This window comes from Hyla sarda, chromosome 6, assembly GCF_029499605.1.
Source record: "Hyla sarda isolate aHylSar1 chromosome 6, aHylSar1.hap1, whole genome shotgun sequence".
Classification (NCBI taxonomy): Eukaryota; Metazoa; Chordata; class Amphibia; order Anura; family Hylidae; genus Hyla; species Hyla sarda.
This window is the reverse complement of record NC_079194.1, coordinates 218,334,633-218,359,749: the sequence shown is the minus strand read 5'-3', so window position 1 is coordinate 218,359,749 and position 25,117 is coordinate 218,334,633. Positions and strand designations below refer to the sequence as shown.

Below are 25,117 nucleotides of genomic sequence, written 5' to 3'. Positions count from 1 at the left end.
ATATAACACTTACTACAAGCTGCTGCAGCCTCTCTGTATTCTTGCAGTTCCCTTCTCCTTAGACTTTCATGTAGCCTGACAGAATGGCCCTAATTTGCTAAGAGTGTTGTGTAGGTTTCTTTATGGGTTTTAATTCCCTACAATTTTTCTCTATGGTATTTACTAAGGTTTCCCTACTTTTTCCACTTTCCCTATTTTTTATTTATTTATTTTTTTTAAACACACATGCTCTGATCTGTAGGGTTTTCCCCAGCTGAAATACACCACATTTTCTGTGGAAACATTAGTAAATATGTTGGGTTTTTGTGAAAATGTCGGGAACACAGCGCTTTTTTGCAACCACGCCCCCTTTCCCCAACAGCCACGCCCCTTTTCCGGGTTTTCTTAGCAAAATGGAGAGTTTGTTGTTGTTTTTTTCAATTCTGGTGCAGACAGTATTTCTGGCACACAACCCGACAAAACATGTTGGGTTTGAAATAGAAAATGAGGGCCAATGTGTGTAAAAAATATTCCTTTCACAACGCAGCAGGTTGGGCCCCCATTTGCCTTCAGAACTGCATTCATTCTTAGTGCCATACTTTCTACGAGGTGCTGAAAACATTCCTCTGAGATTATGGTCCATGTGGGCATGTTGGCATCATGCAGTTACTGCTGACCCATCATGTAATTCTCCCGTTCCACTACATGCCAAAAGTGATCTATTGGATTCAGATCTGATGACTGTGGAGGCCATTGTAGTACAGTGAATTGTTTTCATGATCAAAAAAACAGTTCGAGAGGATGAGAGATTTAGGACATTGATTATCCTGCTGGAAGCAGCCTTAAAGAGAACCTATCATGAACTCATCTGTCCCTCATCTGTCAAAGAGGAAAAATAAATCGAAAGAAGGATATTTTTTAATAACATGCAATTGGAAAGTCATTCTGCATACATTAATCTATAATTTATCAAAGTTTTTTTGATGAAAGGTACTCTAAACTCTTAAGGACCCATGAAGTAAGAGAACGTCATGGAGAATTCCGTCCCCCGCCGCGTGTCGGGCGGGCATCAGACTGGGATGCCCAGGGGGGTCATCAGACCCCCCCAAGTCAGCGATAGCGGCAAATCGCAAGTGAATTCACACTTGCAATTTGCCTGATTTCGGGTCATTATGGGTCTATGGTAACCCGGAATATAAGGGGGACCGCGGTTGTCTAAGACCGCTCCACCCCTCCTGTCCCTGCTATTGGTCCCTGCCACCCCTCCTATCCCTGCTATTGGTCGCCAGAAGAGACAACCAATAGCAGAAAGGGGAAGGGGGTTAACTTTTAGGCGGGGCAGGACAGGGAAACGGACGGGGACTAGTGCCGAAGATCAACTTACCCACCCGAGGCTGCGGGCGACGGAGATCGGCGGGCGGTGATGTCGTGCGGCTGGATTCTACGGAAGCTGGTGAGTTGCCTAGCAACATCTGGAGGGTACAGTTTGAGACCACTATACAGTGGTCTCTAACTTTAGCCCTCCAGATGTTGCAAAACTACAACTCCCAGAATGCCCAGACAGCTGTTTTGGCATGCTGGAATATGTAGTTTTGCAACAGCTGGAGGGCTATAGTTTGAGACCACTTTACAGTGGTCTCTAAACTGTATCCCTCCAGATCTTGCAAAACTACAACTAGCATGCCCAAACAGCTGTTTGCTGTCTGGGCATGCTGGGATTTGTAGTTTTACAACAGCAGGAGGGTCACAGTTTGGAGATCACTTTGCAGTGGTCTCTAAACTGTAGCCCTCCAGATGTTGCAAGACTGCAAAACTCAGCATACCCAAACAGCTGACTCGGCATGCTGAGAGTTGTGGCTGCATACCTCCTGCTGTTGCATAAGTACATCTCCCAGCATGCCCTTTGGCGATCAGTACATGCTGGGAGTTGTAGTTTTGCAACAGCTGGAGGCACACTGATTGGAAAATACTGAGTTAGGTAACAGAACCTAAATGAAGGTTTTCCAACCAGTGTGCCTCCTGCTGTTGCTAAAGTACAACTCCCAGCATGCACGGTCTGTCAGTACATGCTGGGAGTTGTAGTTTTGAAACAGCTGGAGGGCTACAATTTGGAGATCACTGTGCAGTGGTCTCTATACTATAGCCCTCCAGATATTGCAAAAATGCAAATCCCAGCATGTATAAACCGCTGTCTTGGCATGCTGGGAGTTGTAGTTTTGCAACAGCTGGAGGCACACTGGTTGGAAAATACTAAGTTAGGTAACAGAACCTGTGTGCCTCCAGCTGTTGCAAAACTACAACTCCCAGCATGCCGAGACAGCTGTTTGGGCATGTGGGGGTTTGTGTTTTTGCAACATCTGGAGGGCTACAGTATAGAGACCACTGCACAGTGATCTCCAAATTGTAGCCCTCCAGCTGTTTCAAAACTACAACTCCCAGCATGTACTGACAGACCGTGCATGCAGGGAGTTGTACTTTTGCAACAGCTGGAGGCTCCGCTTTGGAAACACTGCCATACGGTACACTGCCCCCCCCCCCCCCAAATAAAATGAAAAACATATCGTATGGCAGAGTTTCCAAAATGGAGCCTCCAGCTGTTGCAGAAGTACAACTCCAATGCATGCACGGTCTGTCAGTGCATGCTGGGAGTTGTAGTTTTGAAATAGCTGGAGGTTTGCGCGCCCCCCCCCCCCCCCCCCCCCCCATGTGAATGTACAGGGTACATTCACACGGGCAGGTTTACAGTAAGTTTTCTGCTTCAAGTTTGAGCTGCGGCAATTTTTTTGGCGCAGCTCAAACTCCTAGCGGGAAACTCGCCATAGCCCGCCAGTGCAAATATACCCTAAACACACTACACTACACCAACACATAATAAAGGGTAAAACACTACATATACACCCCTTACACTGCAAGGCTGAAGCCCTGTTGCGGAGAGCCCAGGAAGCCCCGAGGGAATGAGCAGCTTGCGAGATGGCAGAACGGATCCACCGTGAAATAATTGCTTTCCAAGCAGGATGTCCCCGATGACGACCCTCCGCAAGCACAAAGAAAGAGTCACATTGGCAAAAGGAAGAGGTGACCGAAAGGTAAATCCGAACGGCCCGTACCACATCAAGACCATGAAGCAAACGTTCCCAGGGATGGGACGGAGCTAGACAAAAGGACGATATCCTTGTTGAGGTGAAAGGCGGAGACCACCTTAGGCAAAAAGGATGGGACCAGACTGAAAACAACCTTGTCCTGGTGTAAAACCAGGTAGGGAGAACGGCAGGAGAGAGCTGCTAGCTGCGAAAAGCTCCTAATGGAAGTGACCGCAATGAGGAAGGCCACCTTCCAGGACAGGATACAAAGAGAAATGTCCCGGACAGGTTCGAAGGGAGTACCCTGCAAAGCACTGAGAACCAGATTTAGATCCCAAGGGGGAGTAGGGGGATCTGTAAGGCGGGGCCGCATGAGCAACACCCTGCAGAAAAGTCCGGATATGAGGATCAGACGCCAGTGGACGCTGAAAGAATGGAGTGCGCTGACACCTGACCCTTAACCCCTTAAGGACCAAGCCCATTTTAACCTTAAGGACCAGACCAATTTTATTTGAGTTTTCGTTTTTTCCTCCTTGCCTTCTAAAATCCATAACTCCTTTATATTTCCATCTACAGACCCATAAAAGGGCTTGTTTTTTTGCGTGACCAATCGTACTTTGTAATGAAACCTCTCATTTTACCATAAAATGTACAGCGAACACAAAAAATAAAAAAGGGAGGAAATTTAAATGAAAACCACAATTTTGCACATTTAGGAGGGTTTTTTCTTCACACTATACACTTTATGGTAAAAATGACGTGTTCTTTATTCTGTGGGTCAATAAGATTAAAATGATACCCATGGCTAGATACTTATATATTTTTGTACCGCTTAAAAAAAAAAAATCTAAAACTTCTTGTACAAAATCAATCGCCCTATTTTGACCACCTATAACTTTTTAATCTTTCCATATATACGGCGGTATGAGGGCTAATTTTTTGCGCAGTCATCTGTACTTTTTATGGATACCACATTTGCATATATAAAGCTTTTAGATAATTTTTTATGAATTTTTTTTTATTTTTTATAAAATGTGACAAAAAAGCATTTTTGGACTTAATTTTTACGTTTACGCCAATCACCGTACGGGATAATTAACATTACATTTTGATAGTACGGACATTTACGCACCCGGCGATACCAAATGTTTATTAAAAAAATTTAGTTTTTTGGGGGTAAAACGGACAATTTTCATTTTTTATTGGGAGAGGGGATTTTTCACCTTTTTTTTGTTTTTTAACACATTTCTGTCCCCATAGGGGACTATCTATAGCAATCCTTTGATTGCTAATACGGTTCAGTGCTATGTATAGGACATAGCACTGATCAGTATTATTGGTGATCTTCTGCTCTGTCTGCTCGATCTCAGACCAGAGCAGAAGACCCCAGGAGATGGCCGGAGCCAGGTGAGGGGACCTCCAGCCGCCATGCTGGATGATCGGATCGCCGCGGCAGCGCTGCGTGCGATCCGATCATCCATTCAAAAGTACCGCGCTGCCGCAGATCCCCTGATCTGTATTGATCACGGCATCTGAGGGGTTAATGGCGGACATCCTCGCGATTGCGGATGTCGGCCATTACCAGCGGGTCCCCGGCTGCTACTAGCAGCCGGAACCTGCCGTGTATGACGCGAGCACCGTTCCGATGCTCGCGGTCATACACAGGACGTGAATGTATGTCCTGGTGTGGGTAGTCCCGCCAAACCAGGACGTACATTTACGTCTGTGTTCGTTAAGGGGTTAAGGGAACTGAGAGCCAAGCCTTGTTCCAGCCCAGAATGTTAAAATTGCTTAGGCGCACATGCGACTTTTTGTGCAACTTTTGTAAGCAAAAAAAAAACCTCTAAATGCCTTGATAAATCTCCCCCAATGTTTTTACTTCACCTGATTTTAATTTTAAGGCTAATCTTTGTGTACATATTTCCCAAAGACAGAAATAACATACCAAACTCTTCACGTTGGTCTTTTGAAGAAAGGGCAGCCGATACTGATGTGGGTCCCTGGTGAGGTTTAAACCTTATCTGTACATCCTGCAGAGCCCTTAAAAGCATGGACAAGAGTTTAGGAGACATCTGCTAATATAATTTACAGAACCATAATTGAGGAAATGCTAAATCATATTACACAGTCACAGGTAAGCAGAAAACTATATTAGTAGTTAAAGGAGTAGTCCGGCAAGCACTTTTCTTATTTTATCCGGTCCGGGCTGCAAAAAAAAAAAAAAAAAAAAAAACTCTTGCCAGCCTACGCGCCCCCAGAGCTCCAGGAATGGTGTTCGATTGCCAGGCTGTTTGCTTCTTACTACGATGTCCCGCTGCAGCCGGTGAGAGGCTGAAGCTCCGTGTGACGTGGCGGGCTAACAGGAAGTAAGAAGCAAACAGCCCGGTTACCGAACACCTGTACCGGAGCTCCGGGGGCACGTAGCCAGGCAAGAGAAAGTTTGTTTTCTTTTTTGTTTTGCAGCCCGGACCGGACAAAATAAGAAAAGTGCGTGCCGGACTACTCCATTAAATCTGATATTACAAAACTCTTCTCTAACTTAAACATCTGTGTGATTTTATAAAAACTCAACAGGTGCTGTGAAGGGAAAGTCAATAATAGGAACTTGTTAATAAAAAATGATATTGGAAAAACAAAAAACAAAAAAGGAAGTTGGAGAACCACGTTCAACCTTTTTAAAAAAGAGCTAAAATTGTAAAAAGCATAATGAATTAAAAACTCACTTTGTGTGTACACAGAAGAGCTTTATAAGAACAGCAGAGTCTTCTTCATCTATCTCCAGTGCATCATCTACAAATACAAGGAGGAAAAATAAAATTGTAAAAATAAACCTTTAGTGCAGGAACAATGTTAATTGATCAAAAAAATACAAGTCAATATAAGTTTATACATAAAAATTGGCAGAAGATGCTCAAGTGAACTCAGTGAGGGTATGAATGCACTACAATCCAGCCACCATTAATCATATCTGTCGAGATCCTGCCAAAAGGGGATGTTAACGTATAAGGTTAACAGTAGTAGCGGACCCCATTTATATCTATGGCAAAATGGGTCGCCTAGTGACGTATGCACTAGGTCCACTTATCTGCTTAAAATATCGTACACGTCATAAACAGAGTTGCATTGGGCAAAAGAAGTGAATGGAGTCTGCTGCTCCCTCTAACAGTATATATGTCATGTTCCCATTTTCGCATCAATACTCCTGTGTGGATTTTGTTACTCCTTCAACAGGAGACTGCCATCACTGTAGCCAGAGCCATGGGAATGCAAAAACTCAGGAAGGCGAATACTGTTCTGCTGAAATGTCCTTTTTTTGTGAACAATAAAAGCTAGATAAAGCTTTTCTAAGAGCATACATGGGAGTGCCTGTGGTATTTTTCTTATTCTTGTACTCTCGAGGTAAGATATGGGGGAGGGGGAGACAAAACCAGGACACTCCTGGTATACCAGGACTCCACAATCCTAGTAAGGAAAAAAAAAAAAGTGTGGTTCTTTCAGGTCAGGCCATTTATGGGCTACTCCTCTTACCTATTAAGTTGTTATTTATATCAATGACTTTAATTTGTATATTTTAATTTTGTCCTAGTAGGAAAAGGAAAACCCTATTGTGTGCTGCTGAGGGAAAACAGAAATCAAGATTTACTTAAAAGTGTATCTTTTTTTTACTTTTATATGCCAGCATTATGCCTATGTCTATGGCAAAGCATTATACAGTGTGATCGGTGATCCACTTATCTAGTCTGGCTAAGCCAAGCTTCATCATTAGATTGGCGGCAGGTAAGGGGACCCTCCTCCGCCATTTAAGCTCACTGAACCCCCCCTGTTTATGTTGCAGGGATTCAGAGAGACCCAATGAGCTACCAGCAACTTTGACTTTCATTTCAGACGCTGTGATCAGCATTGATAACCGCGTCTAAAGGATTAAATGATGGCAGCGGCGGTTATAAGCAGTGAGTGTCTACTGATGGTAGCCACTTCAGGGCGTAGGGGTACATCCTTGGTCCTTCATTACCAGAACACAGTGGCATACCTGTATACCCTATGTCTTTATCGGGTTAAGCTGACCACCCAAATTGCAGACAAAAAATATTTTTATATTTTATTTCAGTGGTGTTCTTATAGAAATAAGTATATAAAATGTGGGTCAAAGTGTCTAAGACAGACAGTGAGTATATATACAGTATACAGTGAGTATAATGTTAGAACCAAAAATCATGTCTTCATTGACTGGTCCTGAGCATGGATAGCCCCTCCCTATTATTCATGATCCCTACATGACTGCTCAGTAAGGAAAGTAACTGTAGTACAAGGTAGGTCAAACATATGCTAGTACTGGAGGTTTCATTTTAAGGGGAACAGACAGGGCAATCTGTCACAAAATAACTGAATTGATAAACAGTGTGCTGTGTTGGGGTGTGGATGGAGGGTGCCCCCTGAGATCAGACACTTATCCCCTATCCCCCACACAAAGCGGTGGCCAACACCCCCCCACCATGCATTTCTATTCAAAGGCCAAAGATATAGGAGCGCTGTATCTCCAGCTCTCCCATAGAGATACAAGCCGACCACCGTTTCGTGCGGTGGTTGACAGTAGTCTTTGCACAGTGTGGAGTTCACTCCATGCATGATGAGTGCTGGGCAGGAGATCGCTGTGGTAGGGGATAATAACTTATGTACTTGAGTTCCCCTTTAAAGGATGCAAGTAGCTGTAGACAAAGAAATAGGACCTATTGTTACCTCTTTAGTTCAACCCCAGCAGAGGCTGTGCAACAAAACTGAGGACATGGAAAATGTCCTCTCTAAAGTCCATACTACAGGAAAACATGAGGAAAATTAACATGTAGCATCTCTATGCGTTGAAATACATGGATGGAAAAACAGAAAGAGAAAAAAAAACAGATGGGTTGTTATAAAGCCACCAAAGATAACAAAACCCATAGAAAATATATTATAACAAATATTAGGTAGCAAACCACTACAAAGGTCACTATATCATTTTTTAAAATTATTATTATTATTATGAATCTTAATGGGAATTGTCCCAGAATTCTGTGTATTTCAACCCATAGAGATGTAAATTTTTCTCATATGTTTTCCTGTAGTATGGGCTTTAGACAGGACATCTTCCATGTCATCAGTTTTGTTGCACAGCCTCAGCTGGGGTTGAACAGAAGAGGTAACTATTAGGTCCTAGTTCTTGTCTAGGAATTGAATTTTTTATTTTTTATTTTAACACCCTAAATCTTCATTGGACAAAAAATAAATAAATCTACAGGCATTAATATGGAGTCAGTCCACACTGCAGTAATACCAGCTTCCACTTATATGGAAAAACCTTCTACAAGACTTTGGAGGGTGTTTGGGGGAATTTTTGCGCACTTATCCAGGAGCATTTGAGAGTTTGGGTACTGATGTTCTACTAGATCATCCAGGCCAATTGCCTTGGCATGCTGACAGCACCCCCTGTTATTAAAAGGATTAGTTCAGCTTAGAAAATAAATATATATATTTTCTCAGGAGGCAAGTGTCAGATCGAGGGGGATCCAACCTCTGCCGCCCACGATCTCCTGCCCGGGCCCTGGCTCTCCTCTGGCACGGAGCCGCGTCGACCACTGCACAAAGCGCTAGATGACACCCCTCTCCATGCATCTCTATGCGAGAGCTGTATATACATGAATACAAAGCTTCGGCTCTCCCATAGAGATGCATGGAGGGCGTGTGCAGACCACCACTGTGTGCAGGAGGAAAGCCGGAATACCGGGCAGGAGATTGCAGGGGGTCCCAGCAGTTGGACTCCCCATGATCTGACACTTATTCCATATTCTTTGGATAGGGGATGCATATTTTTTTTTTTTTTTTTTTTTTTACGTGGATAACCCCTTTAAAATTAGGTTCATGTCCAGCTGATTCCCTGAATTGTCAGACAAATTATAAAACCATCTCTCTCAGGAACAGAAGGGTGGATCAAGAAACAGTAAAAAAAATTATAAATTAAAAAAATAAAAATGTGTGTGATCAAGCTATTTAATGATGTAATATTTTTTGGGGGTTGGCCAAAGGTCATCCTTAAAAAGACATACATACCTCCACTGACATTGTCGCTTTCTACTTCTGAAGGAAGACCTTCTGTATGTTGAAGACGGCAATGGCTAACATCTTGTATTCCAAAACTCAGAACAGGATGAGTAAGCAAAAATTCTGAAATGGAGGTGAAGGCAGCTTTTCCATTCTCCTGATTCTGGTGTAGCTCCATTACATATAATACCTACAATAACAAAATCCACAACTATTTAAAACAAAATATTATTATTGATTTACTGTTTTCATTTTTAACTTTAGTAATATTTTCAGGCTGCAATCACACATGCAGTCAAAACTATACATTTCAGGCTGGGTTCAAATGTCCCCATAGATACATCTCCCCCAAAGTATTTTGGTCAGGAAAGACAAGGAAAGGGTTCAAAACAACAGTTTGTTAGTTCCACTCCTAGTTCACAAATACTGTCCAGAGTGCTGACTAAGATGTTGGCCAAAATACTGTGGCAGGGTGTGTTGCAGATTTTCAGCAGCAGAAATTCCATCACAAAAAATCTGCCATGGACAGCGGGAAACACTGAGTTCACAAACAAATCCACCTGTGTTAAACTAGCCCTTAGGGTACATTCACATGTGCTTACAATAGCTCAGAAAAATGTAATACTTACTTTTCTGTGAACATCAGTAAGTATCAGGAACTCTGCAGACAAATCCAGGGAAGCTTTTAATCCCGGTAAGGCACTGGAACTAAATGGGTCTGGGGAAAACCTGGTAGGAAACAATCAGTTAAAATGTTACTATGATTTAAGGTGAATCTGTCTCAGCTATGCAGCAGGTGCATATATTCATGTTTTTGTGTGGGTATTAGACTTTGTGAAGAAGAAACAGTTGACAGCTTCCCTTTAAGGGTGCCCAGTTTTCTATTCCTTCTTTCCTTTGTGTATATCCCCTTACTTCAATGTACTCCCTTTCTTAAAAATCAAAAAGAATTTCTACACACACACAAAAAAAAAAAAAAAAAAAAAACATTAACATTGGCACCACGGTACTGTTTTACCTAAAAGAGGCCCAATGGACACAAGTAAATGTGATCGTATATTCTGATCGAGGTTACCAACGCTGTTCAACAAATGCATTGCTTCTATGTTTGCACAAATAGGTTAGGACAGTGGTTCTTAACCTTGTTGGAGGTACTGAACCCCACCAGTTTCATATGCGCATTCACCGAACCCCTCTTAACCCCTTAAGGACCCAGCCAATTTTCACTGTAGGACCCGGCCATTTTTTTTGCACATCTGACCACTGTCACTTTAAACATTAATAACTCTGGGATGCTTTTACCTTTCATTCTGATTCCGAGATAGTTTTTTCGTGACATATTCTACTTTATGTTAGTGGTAAAATTTTGTCAATACTTGCATCATTTCTTGGTGAAAAATTCCAAAATTTGATGAAAAAATTTGAAAATGTTGCTTTTTTATTTTAACTTTGAAGCTCTCTGCTTATAAGGAAAATGAATATTTCAAATAAATTATATATTGATTCACATATACAATATGTCTACTTTGTGTTTCCATCATAAAGTTGACATGTTTTTACTTTTGGAAGACACCAGAGGGCTTCAAAGTATAGCAGCAATTTTCCGATTTTTCTCAAAATCGAAATTTTTCAGGGACCAGTTCTGTTTTGAAGTGGATTTGAAGGGCCTTCATATTAGAAATACCCCACAAATGACCCCATTATAAAAACTGCACCCCCAAAGTATTCAAAATGACATTCAAGAGGTTTGTTAACCCTTTAGGTGTTTCACAGGAATAGCAGCAAATTGAAGGAGAAAATTCAAAAATCTTCATTTTTTTACACTCGCATGTTCACATGGCATACTATTTTGGAAACTACACCTCTTAAGGCACGTAACAAGGGGTCCAGTGAGCCTTAACACCCCACAGGTGTTTGACGACTTTTCGTTAAAGTTGGATGTGAAAATTATTATTATTTTTTTTTTTCACTAAAATGCTAGTTTTCCCATAAATTTAAATTTTTTACAAGGGATAATAAGACAAAATGACCCCCAAAATGTGTAACCCCATCACTTCTGACTATGGAAATACCCCATGTTAGGAGGTAAAATGCTTTGAGGGCAAACTACAATGCTCAGAAGAGAAGAGTCACGTTTAGCTTTTGAAAAGCAAAATTTGCTGAAATGGTTTTTGGGGGGGCATGTCGCATTTAGGAAGCCCCTATGGTGCCAGGACAGCAAAAAAATAAATAAAATAAAAAACACATGGCATCCTATTTTGGAAACTACACCCCTCAAGGCACATAACAAGGGGTCCAGTGAGCCTCAACACCCCACAGGTGTTTGATGACTTTTCGTGAAAGTTGGATGTGTAAATGATTTTTTTTTTCCCCCACTAAAATGCTAGTTTTCCCTCAAATAATTTTTTTTTTTTACAAGGGGTAATAGGACAAAATGCCCCCCAAATGGAATGGAAGTCAGGGGCCATGTGCGATTACAAAGCCCCCCGTGGTGCCAGAACAGTGGACCCCCCCCCCCACATGTGACCCTATTTTGGAAACTACACCCCTCACAGAATTTAATAAGGGGTGAGGTGAGTATTTACACCCCATTGGCGTTTGACAGATCTTTGGAACAGTGGCCTGTGCAAATGAAAAATTACATTTTTCATTGTAAAAGGACCACTGTTCCAAAAATCTGTCAGACACCTTTGGGGCGTAAATGCTCACTGTACCCCTTATTACATTACGTGAGGGGTGTAGTTTCTAAAATGGGGTCACATGTGGGTATTTATTTTTTTGCGTTTATTTCAGAACCGCTGTGAAATCGGCCACCCCTGTGCAAATCACCAATTTAGGCCTCAAACGTACATGGTGCACTCTCACTCCTGAGCCTTGTGCGCCCGCAGAGCATTTTACAAGCAGTTTACAACCACATATGGGGTATTTCCATACTGAGGAGAAATTGCGTTACAAATTTTGGGGGTCTTTTTTCCTTTTAATGCTTGTGAAAATAAAAAGTATGGGGCAACACCAGCATGTTAATGTAACATTTTTTATCTCTAACAAGCTGGTGTAGCCCCCAACATTTCCATTTCATAAGGGGTAAAAAGAGAAAAAGCCCCCCAAAATGTGTAGTGCAATTTCTCCCGAGTACGGAGATACCCCATATGTGGCACTAAACTCTTTCCTTGAAATACGACAGGGCTCCGAAGTGAGAGAGCTACATGCGCATTTGAGGACTAAATTAGGGATTGCATATGGGTGGACATTGGGAATCACTGGCGTAGAATACCCCTAACAGGATGCCTCCAGCTGTTGCTAAACTCCCAGCATGCCTGGACAGTCAGTGGCTGTCCAGAAATGCTGGGAGTTGTTGTTTTGCAACAGCTGGAGGCTCTGTTTTGAAAACACTGCCGTACAATACGTTTTTAATTTTTATTGGGGTGGGGGGGGTCAGTGTAAGGGGGTGTATATGTAGTGTTTTACGCTTTATTATGTGTTAGTGTAGTGTTATTAGGGTACGTTCGCACTGGCGTGTTACGGTGAGTTTCTCGCTAAGAGTTTGCGCTGTGGTAAAAAAATTTGCCGCAACCCAAACTTGAAGCAAGAAACTTACTGTAAACCTGCCCGTGTGAATGTACCCTGTACGTTCACCTGAGGGGGGGGGGGGGGAACCTCCAGCTGTTTCACAACTACAACTCCCAGCATGTACTGACAGACCGTGCATGCTGGGTGTTGTAGTTTTGCAACAGCTGGAGGCACACTGGTTGGAAAACCTTCATTTAGGTTCTGTTATCTAACTCAGTATTTTCCAACCAGTGTGCCTCCAGCTGTTGCAAAACTACAACTCCCAGCACGTACTGATCACCAAAGGGCATGCTGGGAGATGTAGTTATGCAACAGCTGGAGGTATGCAGCTACAGTTTTAGAGACCACTGCAAAGTGATCTTCAAACTGTGGTCCTCCAGCTGTTGCAAAAAAATGTTTGGGCATGCTAGGAGTTCTAGTTTTGCAAGATCTGGAGGGATACAGTTAAGAGACCAATAGAGAGTGGTCTCAAACTGTAGGCCTCCAGCTGTTGCAAAACAACATATTCCAGAATGCCCAAACAGCTGTCTTGGCATGCTGGGAGTTGTAGTTTTGCAACATCTGGAGGGCTACAGTTAGAGACCACTATCTAGTGGTCTCAGACTGTACCCTCCAGATGTCGCTAGGCAACTCACCGGCTTCCGTAGGATCCAGCCGCACGACATCGCCGCCCGCCGATCTCCGTCGCCCGCAGCCTCCGGATCGGCAAGTGGATTTTCGGCGCCGGTCCCTGTCGGGTTTCCCCGTCCTGCCCCGCCTGTTGTGGGAGGGCAGGACGGGGAAAACGAAAGTTAACCCCCCCGCCCCCGATCTGATATTGGTGGTCGCATCTAGACCACCAATAGCATGGATAGGAGGGGTGGCACCCCTGCCACCTCACTCCTATCCCTTCAGGGGGATTGTGGGTGTCATGGACACCCACGATTCCCCTTCTATTCCGGGTCACCAGGTCACCATAGACCCATAATGACCCGGAATCGAGCAAATCGCAAGTGTGAATTCAGTGTGATCGCCGAAATGGGGGGGGGGAAATCTCTTTTTCTCGAAGGATCTATTGGGGGACACAGACCGTGGGTGTATGCTGCTGTCTCTAGGAGGTGTGACGCTATGGTAATAAAAATAGTCAGCTGCTCCAAGCAGGATATACCCGCCTTCAGGCCCTGAGCTAATCCGTTTAAGTTCCAGAGCAATAGGAGGAGACCAACATGTCAAAGAAAAACCCAAAACTGTCCGAGAACCAGAAGAAAAAACATAACTGAACACACCCTCGGACAGAGAACTCCCAAAAAGGGCGGGAGCTGTGTCCCCCAATGGATCCTTCGAGAAAGAGATTTTACGGTAAGAAAAATCTCCTTTTCTCTATCGGCTCCATTGGGGGACACAGACCATGGGACGTACCAAAGCCGTCCCTTGGGTGGGCAGATAAGCAGTCAGGAAAACGGCCGATTCACTGCCGCCTGCAACACCTTGCGACCCAGACTAGCATCAGCCGATGCAAAAGTATGGACTCGGTAAAACCTTGAGAAAGTGTGCAAACATGACCAGGTAGCCGCCTTGCAAATCTGCGATGCCGATGCTCTATTCTGGAGAGCCCAGGATGCCGCAACAGAACGGGTAGAATGAGCCACAACCCTAAAAGGAGGAATCTTCCCCTTGCAGCGATAGGCTTCCGAAATGGCGGACCGAATCCACCTAGAAATGGTGGCCTTGGAAGCAGGTTGTCCCTTCCGTAAGGACGAAAAAGGAATCACACTGACGAAACGAAGAAGTGATGGAGAGATAAGACCGAACTACATCCAGCTTGTGTAGTAAGCGCTCCTTAGGATGAGAGGGAGCAGGACGAAAAGACAGGAGGACAATGTCCTCATTGAGATAAAAGGCCGAAACCACCTTAGGCAAAAAGGAAGGATCTGGCCGGAAAACAACCTTGTCCTGGTGGATCACCAGAAACGGAGAACGGCAGGAAAGAGCTGCCAATTCAGACACCCTCCGGATGGAGGTGATAGCAACAAGAAACGCCACCTTCCAAGAAAGAAGGCGGAGAGACACCTCTCTAAGGGGCTCAAAGGGAGCACCCTGAACGGCACTCAGAACCAAATTCAAGTCCCAAGGGGGAGAGGGTGACCGATAAGGAGGAACAGCGTGCGCCACTCCTTGACGGAAGGTCCGGACATGAGAATTAGAAGCCAGGGGCTGCTGGAAAAGAACAGCAAGGGCCGAAACCTGACCTTAAAGTGAACTGAGACACAACCCCAGTTCCAACCCCGACTGCAAAAAGGAGAGAAGACGGGGAACCGAGAAGGTTACCGGGGAGAAGTCCTGAGCTTCCCACCAACGAAAATAAGACCGCCAAGTGCGGTGGTAAATTCTTGCGGAGGAGGGCTTAAGAGCCCTGAGCATGGTGTGAATGACTTGGAAAGAGAACCTGCGGGCCTTCAAAACGGTGGTCTCAACAGCCACGCCGTCAAATGCAGCTACTGTAAATTGGGGTGGCAAAGAGGACCCTGAGATAGCAGGTCCGGACAGAGCGGAAGGCGCAGTGGAGCGTCGTCCAGGAGCCTGACTACGTCGGCATACCACGACCTTCGGGGCCAATCTGGAGCTACCAGAATGGCGGGGACGTCCTCTGCTTTGAGCTTCCTCAGCACCCTGGGAAGGAGCAGAAGGGGAGCAAACAGATAGGGTAGGGCAAACCCCGCCCAAGGAATCACTAGGGCGTCCACGGCCAGAGCCTGAGGGTCCCGGGACTTTGACACAAAAGGAAGGATCTTCCGATTGTGCCGGGACGCGAAGAGGTCCACGTCCGGAATGCCCCAGAGGTCGCAGAGTTGCAAAGACCTCTGGATGTAGGGACCACTCGCCGGGGTCGGGCAAGGACCGACTGAGGAAGTCCGCATCCCAGTTGAGCACTCCCGGAATGTTAATCGCCGAAATGGCCGGCACCTTGCTTTCCGCAAGAATCTTGGTCACCTCGGCCACGGCTGCCGAGCTGCGAGTGCCGCCCTGTCGATTTATGTACGCCACGGCCGTGGCGTTGTCCGACACGACGCGGACAGGACGGGACTGAAGACGAGACTCCCAATGAAGAAGACAAAGAACAATCGCCCGTAATTCCAATATGTTTATCGGAAGAAGGGTCTCTCGGGGAGACCAGAGTCCCTGAACCGTCCAAACCCTGAATACACTGCCCCAGCTTGACAGGCTGGCATCCGTTGTAACTACTTGCCAGTGAAGGGGAAGAAATGACCGCCCTTGGAGAAGGGGGGAGCGGAGCCACCAGAGCAGAGACTGACGGACACTGCGAGGGAGAACAATCTGACGATCGAGGGACAGAGGAGACCTGTTCCATCGAGAGAGAATCGCCAGCTGAAGGGGGCGGTAATGAAAATGGGCAAAGGGTACGGCCTCCATAGTTGCCAACCATCCGACCCAGGACTTCCATACAAGTGCGGATGGGGACTGAGACCTGGGTCCGAAGGAAGCGGACCCCCAACAGAAGCGCCAGACGTTTGTCCGGCATGAGACAAATTTGGGCAGAGGCTGTGTCGAATCGAAATCCCAGGAAGGTTAGAGACTGGTTAGGACGGAGGACTGACTTATCCCGGTTGACCATCCACCTGAGGCGATCCAGAGTGTGGAGAGTGACGTCCAGATTCTCCAGAGTCTGGGCTCTGGTTGGAGCTTTGATGAGAAGGTTGTCCAGGTAGGGTATCACCGAGACTCCCCTCGACCTTAACAGGCCCATCACTGGCGCAAGGATCTTTGTAAAGACCCGAGGAGCCGTGGCCAGACCAAAGGGGAGGGCTACGAATTGAAAATGCCCCTCCGGAACCGCAATGCGGAGGTACAGATGATGGCCTGGAAATATTGGCATATGGAGGTAGGCATCCTTCATGTCCACCGAGGAAAGGAACTCCCCTTGTTCCAGGGACGCCACCACCGAAACAAGAGATTCCATTCGGAAGTGGCGGATAAGATGAAGGGTGAGACACTTTAGGATTGGTCACACCGAACGGTCCTTCTTGGGAACCACAAAAAGATTGGAAGAGAAACCACAAAACCGTTCCCCTGGAGGAACGGGAACGATAACCCCCTGGAGAAGCAGAGACTGGAGAGCCGCTCGAAAGTGCTTCGCCAGAGAAGGAGACTTGGGGGCCCGGGACCAAAAAAAGGGTTCTCTGGGAAGGGAGAGAAGAAACCGCGGGTGGGGGCCTCACTTCATGCAAAGTGGGTTTGCGGTTGCCTGATTTGGGCGCAAAACCGTTGGACCGGTTGGTGTCCGACTTCCAAGACGGGCGCGCCCGGAATGAGGGAGCCTTCTTGTCCCGCGAGGGCGCCTGCCCGGACCCTTTGCTGGAGCCAGAGGTCCGAAAGGACTTCCTTTGGGAAGTAGGGTGAGCCTTATTTTGAGGTAACAAAGAACTCTTACCTCCTGTTGCCTCAGATAATCTCATCAAGGTGTTTGCCAAAAAGACGGCCACCCGTAAAAGGAAGCTCCGTGAGAGACCTTTTGGAAGCGGCATCCGCATTCCAAGCCTTAAGCCACATAGAGCGGCGGAGAGCCGCTAGGTGACCCACAGCAAAGGCAGAATAACGGGCTGACTGCATGGAAGCTGCGCACAGGAAGTCCCCAGCTTTAGAGCAGTGAAGAGCCAGAGCAGATAGATCCTCTGGGGGGGGGGACCCTGACCGGGTACGCGGCTCTGGCGTGGCAGAGCGGCGACTCCGAGAACGTCCTCTGGAGGAGCGACGTTTGTGCCCAGATGACGGGGGGGGGGGGGGGGACCCACGAGGGGAACGCTCACGTCTATCTGAAGACTCAATGGAAGAGTCAGACGAGGCACCCCTAGTACGCTTGTGAGAGCCCTCTCAGAGGTCCTGCGCAGGGAAGACCCCTTCAAGGCGGACACCACTTCCCGGGAGGCCTCAGCCACCGAACGGGAGACTTGGGTCAAGTAAGCCATATACTGGGTCAGGGAAGACACCCAGGCTGGTGGAGCGGCTGAACCCACCGGAACCGAAGGGGCATCAGGGGGTCTGGGGGAGCAGTGGAGCAGGCAGGGCAAGTGTTCTCGGTAGAGCCAGGCATTTTGGTACTACAGTGCTTACAGACAAAATAAGTCACTGAGGTTCCAGGTTTCTGTTTAGAGGGGGGGGGGGGGGGGGGGACAGCTCTGGGTACGGACATTATGAGAAAAATAAAAAATAAAATAAAAGACAGGAACTTTCATGTCATTTTCGCAACAATGGCAGTGTTCCCCCCACATTAGGCAGGCCAGTGGTCTTCAACCTGCGGACCTCCAGGTGTTGCAAAACTACAACTCCCAGCATGCCCGGCCAGCCAACGGCTGTCCGGGCATGCTGGGAGTTTTAGTTTTGCAACATCTGGAGGTTCACAGGTTGAAGACTACTGATGTAGGCAGTGTTCCGCCACAGACATACAGCCTCCAGACATATACAGTGTATGGCTGGAGGCTGTATGGCTGTTTACTGCCCACTTCAGTGCTCCGACCACCACACCGGCTATAGCAGTAGGACTCGGGGCTGGAACACCAAAGATGACGTGCCGCTGGTCACTTACCAAGCTGGCCAGCACGCGTCTTCCTCCTTCTCTATCCTCCGATCCTCGGCACCTTCATTTCCATAGGCGCACGTACTGACGTCCCTGCGGCCATGCGTTTTTAACCTTAACGCGGGGCCGCAGGGAGTTAATAGTGATGGGGGGGGGGGGGGGAAATTACCCCGTCGCTACAGGACGGGTAAACACAGTCTCTGCTCGGGGCCCCCGGGCCAGCTCGGGGCCCCAAGCAATTGCTTGGTTTGCCTGTCCTGTTGTGACCTCCCCCGCCGAACCCCCGGGACTGACTCACCGAACCCCTGGGGTTCGATAGAATCCAGGTTAAGCTCCACTAGGTTGGATAGGATCTTTAAAGGGGTGCTCCAGTAGAATATTTTTTTTTCACTCTGAACAGTTCCTGACACAGATGTGTCAGCAGAGAGCGCTGTGGTCAGACTGAAAATAACTGCACAACTTTCTCTGGATCATACAGCAGCTGATAAGTACAGGAAGGCAAAAAAAAAAAAAAAAAAAAAAAAAAAAATAGATCTCTATCTATATCTATCTCTGTTTAACTTTCTGGGACAAGTTGATTTGAAAACATTTGTATTTCAGAGTAACCCTTTAAGCTCACTGGACCTACTCTGATCCAGAAAAAACATCCTGGCATGAGTACCAGTGGAAATTAGGTGTAATATGTTTTTTTTTTTTTAAACAAATTTTGTTGAATTTTCATTGTTATAAACAAACATCACACATTGATAGTTAAGTGCGGAATATCGTCGAATAAGAGCCATAAGAACATTCAATAAATTACAAACCAGAAACTGTAAACTCCACACAGCTAATGGATAACCCAAGTGGAAATGCGCGGCAGTATCACAATATTCATTCGCCTCGCTCAAATTAGGCGTGCCATGCTCGTAGTATGTTAGAAGTCAAGGTCAAGAGGTAAGTCGTAATGGACCCAGTGAATCACTCAAAACCCCAAGACAGTACCAGTCTGTCGAGCTAAAGGGCTTAACTATGTCCTCGATTTCAGCTGATGTGTAGTGTGCAACAATAAAATCTTGCCATTTGGCGAAATATTTTGCTGTGTTTGTGCTCATGTGTCGTTCAGTATCAAGCCTATCTATCCCACATAACAGTTTAAGTTGCGATATGACCATGGGGATGGTGGGAACAGAAGGGGAGAGCCAGGCTGCGAAGATACACCTAAGTGCCACTAAGAGGACAATGTGAACTAGTTGGGGTGTTTTGGTGGGGCCTTGGTCAGTCAAGTCAGGTGGTCTAAACTGATGAAACAATAGGGCTCTTGGTGTATGTGGTAGTGACATTTCCCATTTCTCTCTGATATATGATATAATCATTTGCCAATATCTTTCTGTATGGGGGCACGTCCAAACTCCATGCCACATATTCGTCAAAGGGGTAGCACATTTAGGGCAGGCCGTGATACGATCGGGGAAATCCGGGGAAGGCAGTATGTTAAACCCATATAAGGCTTTGTGAGCCATTTTGTAGTAGGTTTCACGCCATCTCTCATTGATAATACATTTACGGATGATATTCCACCCATTCAAGATACATTCCGAAATATCGTCTCCTGGTACCCATGAGGTCCACGCTGAAAAAATAGAAGAGGGTGTAAATTTCAGTAGTACTTTCCTAAGGGATGTGTATATCATAGAGATGGACAATTTACGGACCAATAAGATAGTCTAGTTCGTTCTTTGTGGCCTCTTTGGACAGGTTACGCAATCGACTAAAGAAGAAGGAGCATATCTGTTGTATAGGGAATGCATGAGACGGGGGAAGGTTGTGTAGGGAGAGCAGTGTGGTTGGTCGGAGCCATCGTTTCTGAGTAACGTCCATAAAGTGCTTGGCCTTCGTGAGGCCTTTGTCCGACCAAAGGCCAAGCACCTCATGAGGAAATCTTGGGGGAAACTCTGGATGTTTCGCCAGTGGTAGATGTTTGGATAAGAGGTAAGGCAGTCCATATAACTTCCTGACCTCTTTCCAAGATGCCACCGTATCCCTCAGCAGTACAGAGCGTTTCACTATGGAGGGGAGTTTAGAGTATGTAGTATGTAAGAGGACTGCTAGGTTCCATGGGGCCGCCAATTCACTCTCTAGACCGTAAAGAGCATGGTAAGAGGATCCATGTATCCAGTCATTAACAAATCGAAAAAGACATGATAGATTGTATCCTCTTACATTGGGAAAATTCAGTCCCCCATCAGACCTATTGAGCATCAGTTTGTTTAGTGCGATTCTGGGCCTCTTCCCCGCCCAGATAAATTTGGTGAATGCTGAGTTTAAGCCTTTCACGTCAGTATGTTTTAACAGAAGTGGTAGGGTTTGCAGGGGGTATAGGAGACGCGCAAAGCTAACCATTTTAATGAGTGCACATCTCCCCATAAAGTTCAGGGGGAGTTTTTCCCATTTACGTAATTCAGCTTTAATCTTGGAGAAGAGGGGAGTATAGTTTAAACTATATATGGTGTCGGGCGTTCTCCCTATTTTGATACCTAGGTAGGTGATGGAGGAGTCAGCAATGCGGACTCCCATACCTGATATTTCTGGAAGCCACTGGTGACGGAAAGGACCTAGGGGTAAAAGTTCCGATTTAGACACATTTATTTTGTAACCCGAGAACGCCCCAAATGTTCTCAGATGTTCAAGAATGCGTCCTAGGGAAGCAGTCGGGCCATCAAGGAACAATAAAATATCATCTGCGAACATTGTCAATTTTACTTCATTCTTCCCCACCTTAATGCCAGGATAAATATTTTCAGACAGTAGGGAGAGCGCCAGGGGTTCTAACGCTAAATTAAAGAGTAGGGGAGAGAGTGGGCAACCCTGTCTGGTGCCCTTAAAGAGAGGGAAGGGTGTGGATAGGATACCAGGCGTGTGTATTCTAGCCTTGGGGGTTGCATAAATCCCAGAAATGTAATTCCTAAATGACCCTTGAATACCAATCGCATCCAGCACCAGTCCCAGCCAATCCCATTTTACATTATCGAATGCTTTTTCAGCATCCAAAGTGAGCAAGGCAGGAGCTTCACCCCTCTGGGGCTGATGCTGTAGGCGATCTAGAACCGCCATAACCGTTCTCAAATTCATGGTAGCTGATCTGTTCCTAATAAAGCCCACTTGATGGGAACCGATTAAAGCTGGCATGAATCGAGAAAGACGGTCAGCTAAAATTTTTGATAGAATCTTGATGTCTTGGTTAATTAGAGATATCGGACGATAGGAACCTGGGTCAGTTAGGTCCTTACCCGGTTTAGGCAAAACTTTTATGTGTGCAAGAGAGGCTTCTGTGGGTAACGATCCCGTAGACATGAATACCTGAAACATATCCCTTAAGACTGGGGCAATCTGCTCTGATAGGGCTTTATAAAATTCGCCTGAATACCCGTCTGGGCCCGGGGCCTTCCCGTTATGGAGATGACCGATAACTCCCTGCATTTCCTCCACCGACACCGGTGCATTAAGAATCTCCCTCTGTTCTTCCGTCAGTGTGGGAAGTTGGACCCGTTTCAAGAAGGCCTCACCCGCCGAAAGGTCAGAGGGAGAGTTTTCATAAAGCGAGCTATAATAGGAGGACAGCAATTTGTTAATGGAGTGAGGGTTTTTGTGCGTGACTCCCGAGGAGTCTTTAAGTGCTGTTATGTGAGGGGTGGGTATCTTTCCCCTAGCTATACGGGCCAGTAGACGTCCCGATTTGTTACCGTGTCTAAAGAGATCTACCTCAAAGTGGGACCTCCCTAGGCGTTCCCTTCTATCCCACCATAATTCAAAATTGGCTCTAGCCGATTTCCATTCCTCCCGGTTCTGAATAGTAGGGTGGGCTACGAAGGTGGCATAGACCTCCCTTAGTCGAGCACTGGCTTCATTCAGATTTTTCAGAGAGGTGCGTTTTAGGTGGGCCACGTGTGCCATCAATTTTCCCCTTAATACTGCCTTCCCCGATTCCCAGAACAGAGTTGGGTCTGAGCGGTGTTCCCCATTATATACGGTATATTCTAACCACCAACCCCTAAGTAATTCGAGGAAGGTATCATCCTTGGCCAACAGTGAGGGGTAACACCAAAGAATATCTGTCCCTTTGGGGTAGGAGGGCAGGAGCCGTAGACAGAGAGGGGCATGGTCTGACAACGCCAGTTCTCCAATGTCTACTGAGCTAACTTTATGGTAAAGTTCCGGAGATGTCAGTAGATAGTCTATACGAGACCAGGAAGAGTGAGCATTGGAGAAATGGGTGAATTCCCTATCGTCCGGGTGGGACATTCTCCACACATCTAGCAGTCCCAATTGGTCCAAGAAAGGGGGCAATACACAGTCCCTGCTACGTATGGGGATTGCTTGAGATGTCGGGCCCTTTCTGTCCACTAGGGGGTCGAGGACTGTGTTAAAGTCGCCCCCCACTATTTTGTTCGTCGTGTTATCGTCATGAATTCTGTCTGCTAGAGCGTGAAAAAAGGACTTATTTTCCCCATTGGGACCGTATATGTTATAAATGCTAAAGATCTCTCCATTGTGGTCAAGTCGTAAATGTGAGACCCTGCCTTCATCATCAGTGTCGTGTGATATAAGACCAAATGCAAAAGATTTGTGGATCAAGGTGACCACTCCTGCTTTCCCATCATGGGCCTGAGAACCAAACACCTGCCCCACCCATTGCTGCTGTAACCTAAAAAAATCTGAGCCAGCTAGGTGGGTTTCTTGGAGGAGGACAATGTCCGGGTGGAATCGTTTCAAGTATCGTATAAAAAGTCTTCGTTTTTGGGGGGAGCGAAGACCCTTGACATTCCACGATATTATGTTAGGCATGGTAAATCAAGACAATCCAGACAATCCCTCATGGAGGGCTGTGCAGATATTATATGTGTAAGTAGATATGAAAGGGCACAGCAGCAATGGGGGCATACCAAACATGACCCTGAATAAGTAATACCGTGTAAAGTATCTGTAAGGCAGGATAGGTGCCCGATAATAAACTGGGCAGTAGTTTTCACTAGAGGTTCCGAGCTGTGGGAAAGAACAAACAAAACAAAAACAGTATACAAGCAAATAACAGTTAACCATCCTGTAGAATATCCTAGAAAGTGTTGCTAATTTAGCAACACCTTCCTTTTGGATGATGGACTTCCTTTTTTCGGCCGACATAGGCATCAAAGTAATATCACACATTTCTGGACGCCCATGCTCCCCCCCTCCCCCCGACCCCTTCTAAGATGGTCGAGTCCTTCAGTCAGGCAGGTGAAAGGCCAACCCTGCCGTGCGGCCGTGCAACATTACAGCACCAAAGCCGGGTTGGAATATGGCAACACTGGAAACCTTCTGTATAACAGCGCCATATAGGCGAGGAAGATAAAAATAAAGAGAAAACCTGGACGTCCGGTTCATCATTCCCGTAGTCCCAGCAGAAGGCTCAAAGGCAAGAAGGTGAAGTCATCAGGAACAAGGAACAGCTGTGGTCAGTCAGGTGAAGATCGCCTGTCGCTGTCATAGCCACGACCTGGAGAGCGATGACGTCTACGTCGGTGTCTTTGGCTTGCAGAGAATTGCGATTCTCTAGGTGCTGAGCGGGAACGATGATTCCTCCTTGGTGACCTTGAACGACGAGTGGGTGTCCGAGCCGGTGGACGGGAAGATGACGTGGAGGAAGAGGACAGCAGCTGGTCTATTGATGAAGATGCTTCCTCTGGAGTCTTGAAAGTGGTAGTAGAGCCGTCAGGATGGAACACCCTCAGGGTGGCTGGATACTGCAGTTGGAATCTATATTTCGCCTGAAATAGCTTAGTGCAAACAGTGCTGAAGGCCCTCCTTCGTTTCGCCACTTCTACCGAGAAGTCCTCAAAAATCAACAGGCGCATTCCATGAATTTCCAGGGGTTGTGTCAGACGGCGGTACGCCCTCAGAATATCAACTTTGTCGTTGTAGTCCAGTAGTCGCAGAATGACTTGACGGGGGCGGGCCTCCGGAGTGGAAGATGGTCGGTTAGGCTGGGGGTGTGAAGATGGGCCAATTCTGTGGGCTCGTTCCACCCTGCAGGGATGAGACAGGCCAAGCGACTTAGGAAGATCTCGCTCACAAAAGCGTTGCAGGTCAAGAGGTGCTACTGTCTCCTTAACCCCCACTATACGTAAATTATTGCGCCTAGAGCGATTTTCTAGGTCTTCCATTTTCTCGCCAATGCGGGTCATCTCTAATTCCATGTCATGTAGGCGTTTAGCTGCAGCCGTGTCGGTATCCTCCAATTGGGAGGTTCTGTGCTCCAATTCTGACAGGCGGCCAGTATGTTCCTGTACTTCCAGTTTTAGGTTTTGGAGAGTTGCTTTTAGGACCTCCTCCACTATATTTCGTACAGTTGGGGTAATACGCAACGCCATTTCATTCGCCAGGTGCTGGTAGTCTATGGAAAAGGCCGGCCCTGAGGAAAGTTGAGGGGTTGCAATAGTAATCCCGGGGAGTGAGGGGCCCACGGTGGCAGTGTGTGGTCCCAAGTGTGGGTCAGCTGGCAGGCTGACTTCCATTGCGGTTACCTCAGAGTTTAACTGCCCCTCCGTTCGTGGTGGCCGTGATGTCTCCCCCGATGCGGCCTCCGCCATTACTGCAGAGTCGGGCTGCGCCATTTCTGGGACTGCAGGTGGTGCCGGTTGTTGGGAGCCGCCATGCGGTGTCGCCCCGTCAGTCCCCGGCGTCCCCACGCGGGTATCATTCATTGGTGGCAGTGTGGGGACTCCCGAAGCGGGTCGCAGCTTCTGTCCCGCTGCCGCCGCCATGACAGGTGCGCTTTGTGGCGTGTGCTGGGGAGGCGCGGGCTGTGATGTACCGGAGGAGCCGC

The 25,117-nt window shown here is 46.6% G+C and overlaps 1 protein-coding gene across 1 annotated transcript in view; it reads right to left on the bottom strand.

The window, feature by feature from the left end:
* EDC4 (enhancer of mRNA decapping 4) overlaps positions 1–25,117 on the bottom strand; it is a 110,400-nt gene that overhangs the window by 49,826 nt on the left and 35,457 nt on the right. Inside the window, 4 exon segments of the mRNA XM_056526448.1 lie at positions 5,005–5,099; positions 5,783–5,849; positions 9,144–9,324; positions 9,764–9,863. Coding sequence (XP_056382423.1) covers positions 5,005–5,099; positions 5,783–5,849; positions 9,144–9,324; positions 9,764–9,863 — 443 coding nt within the window.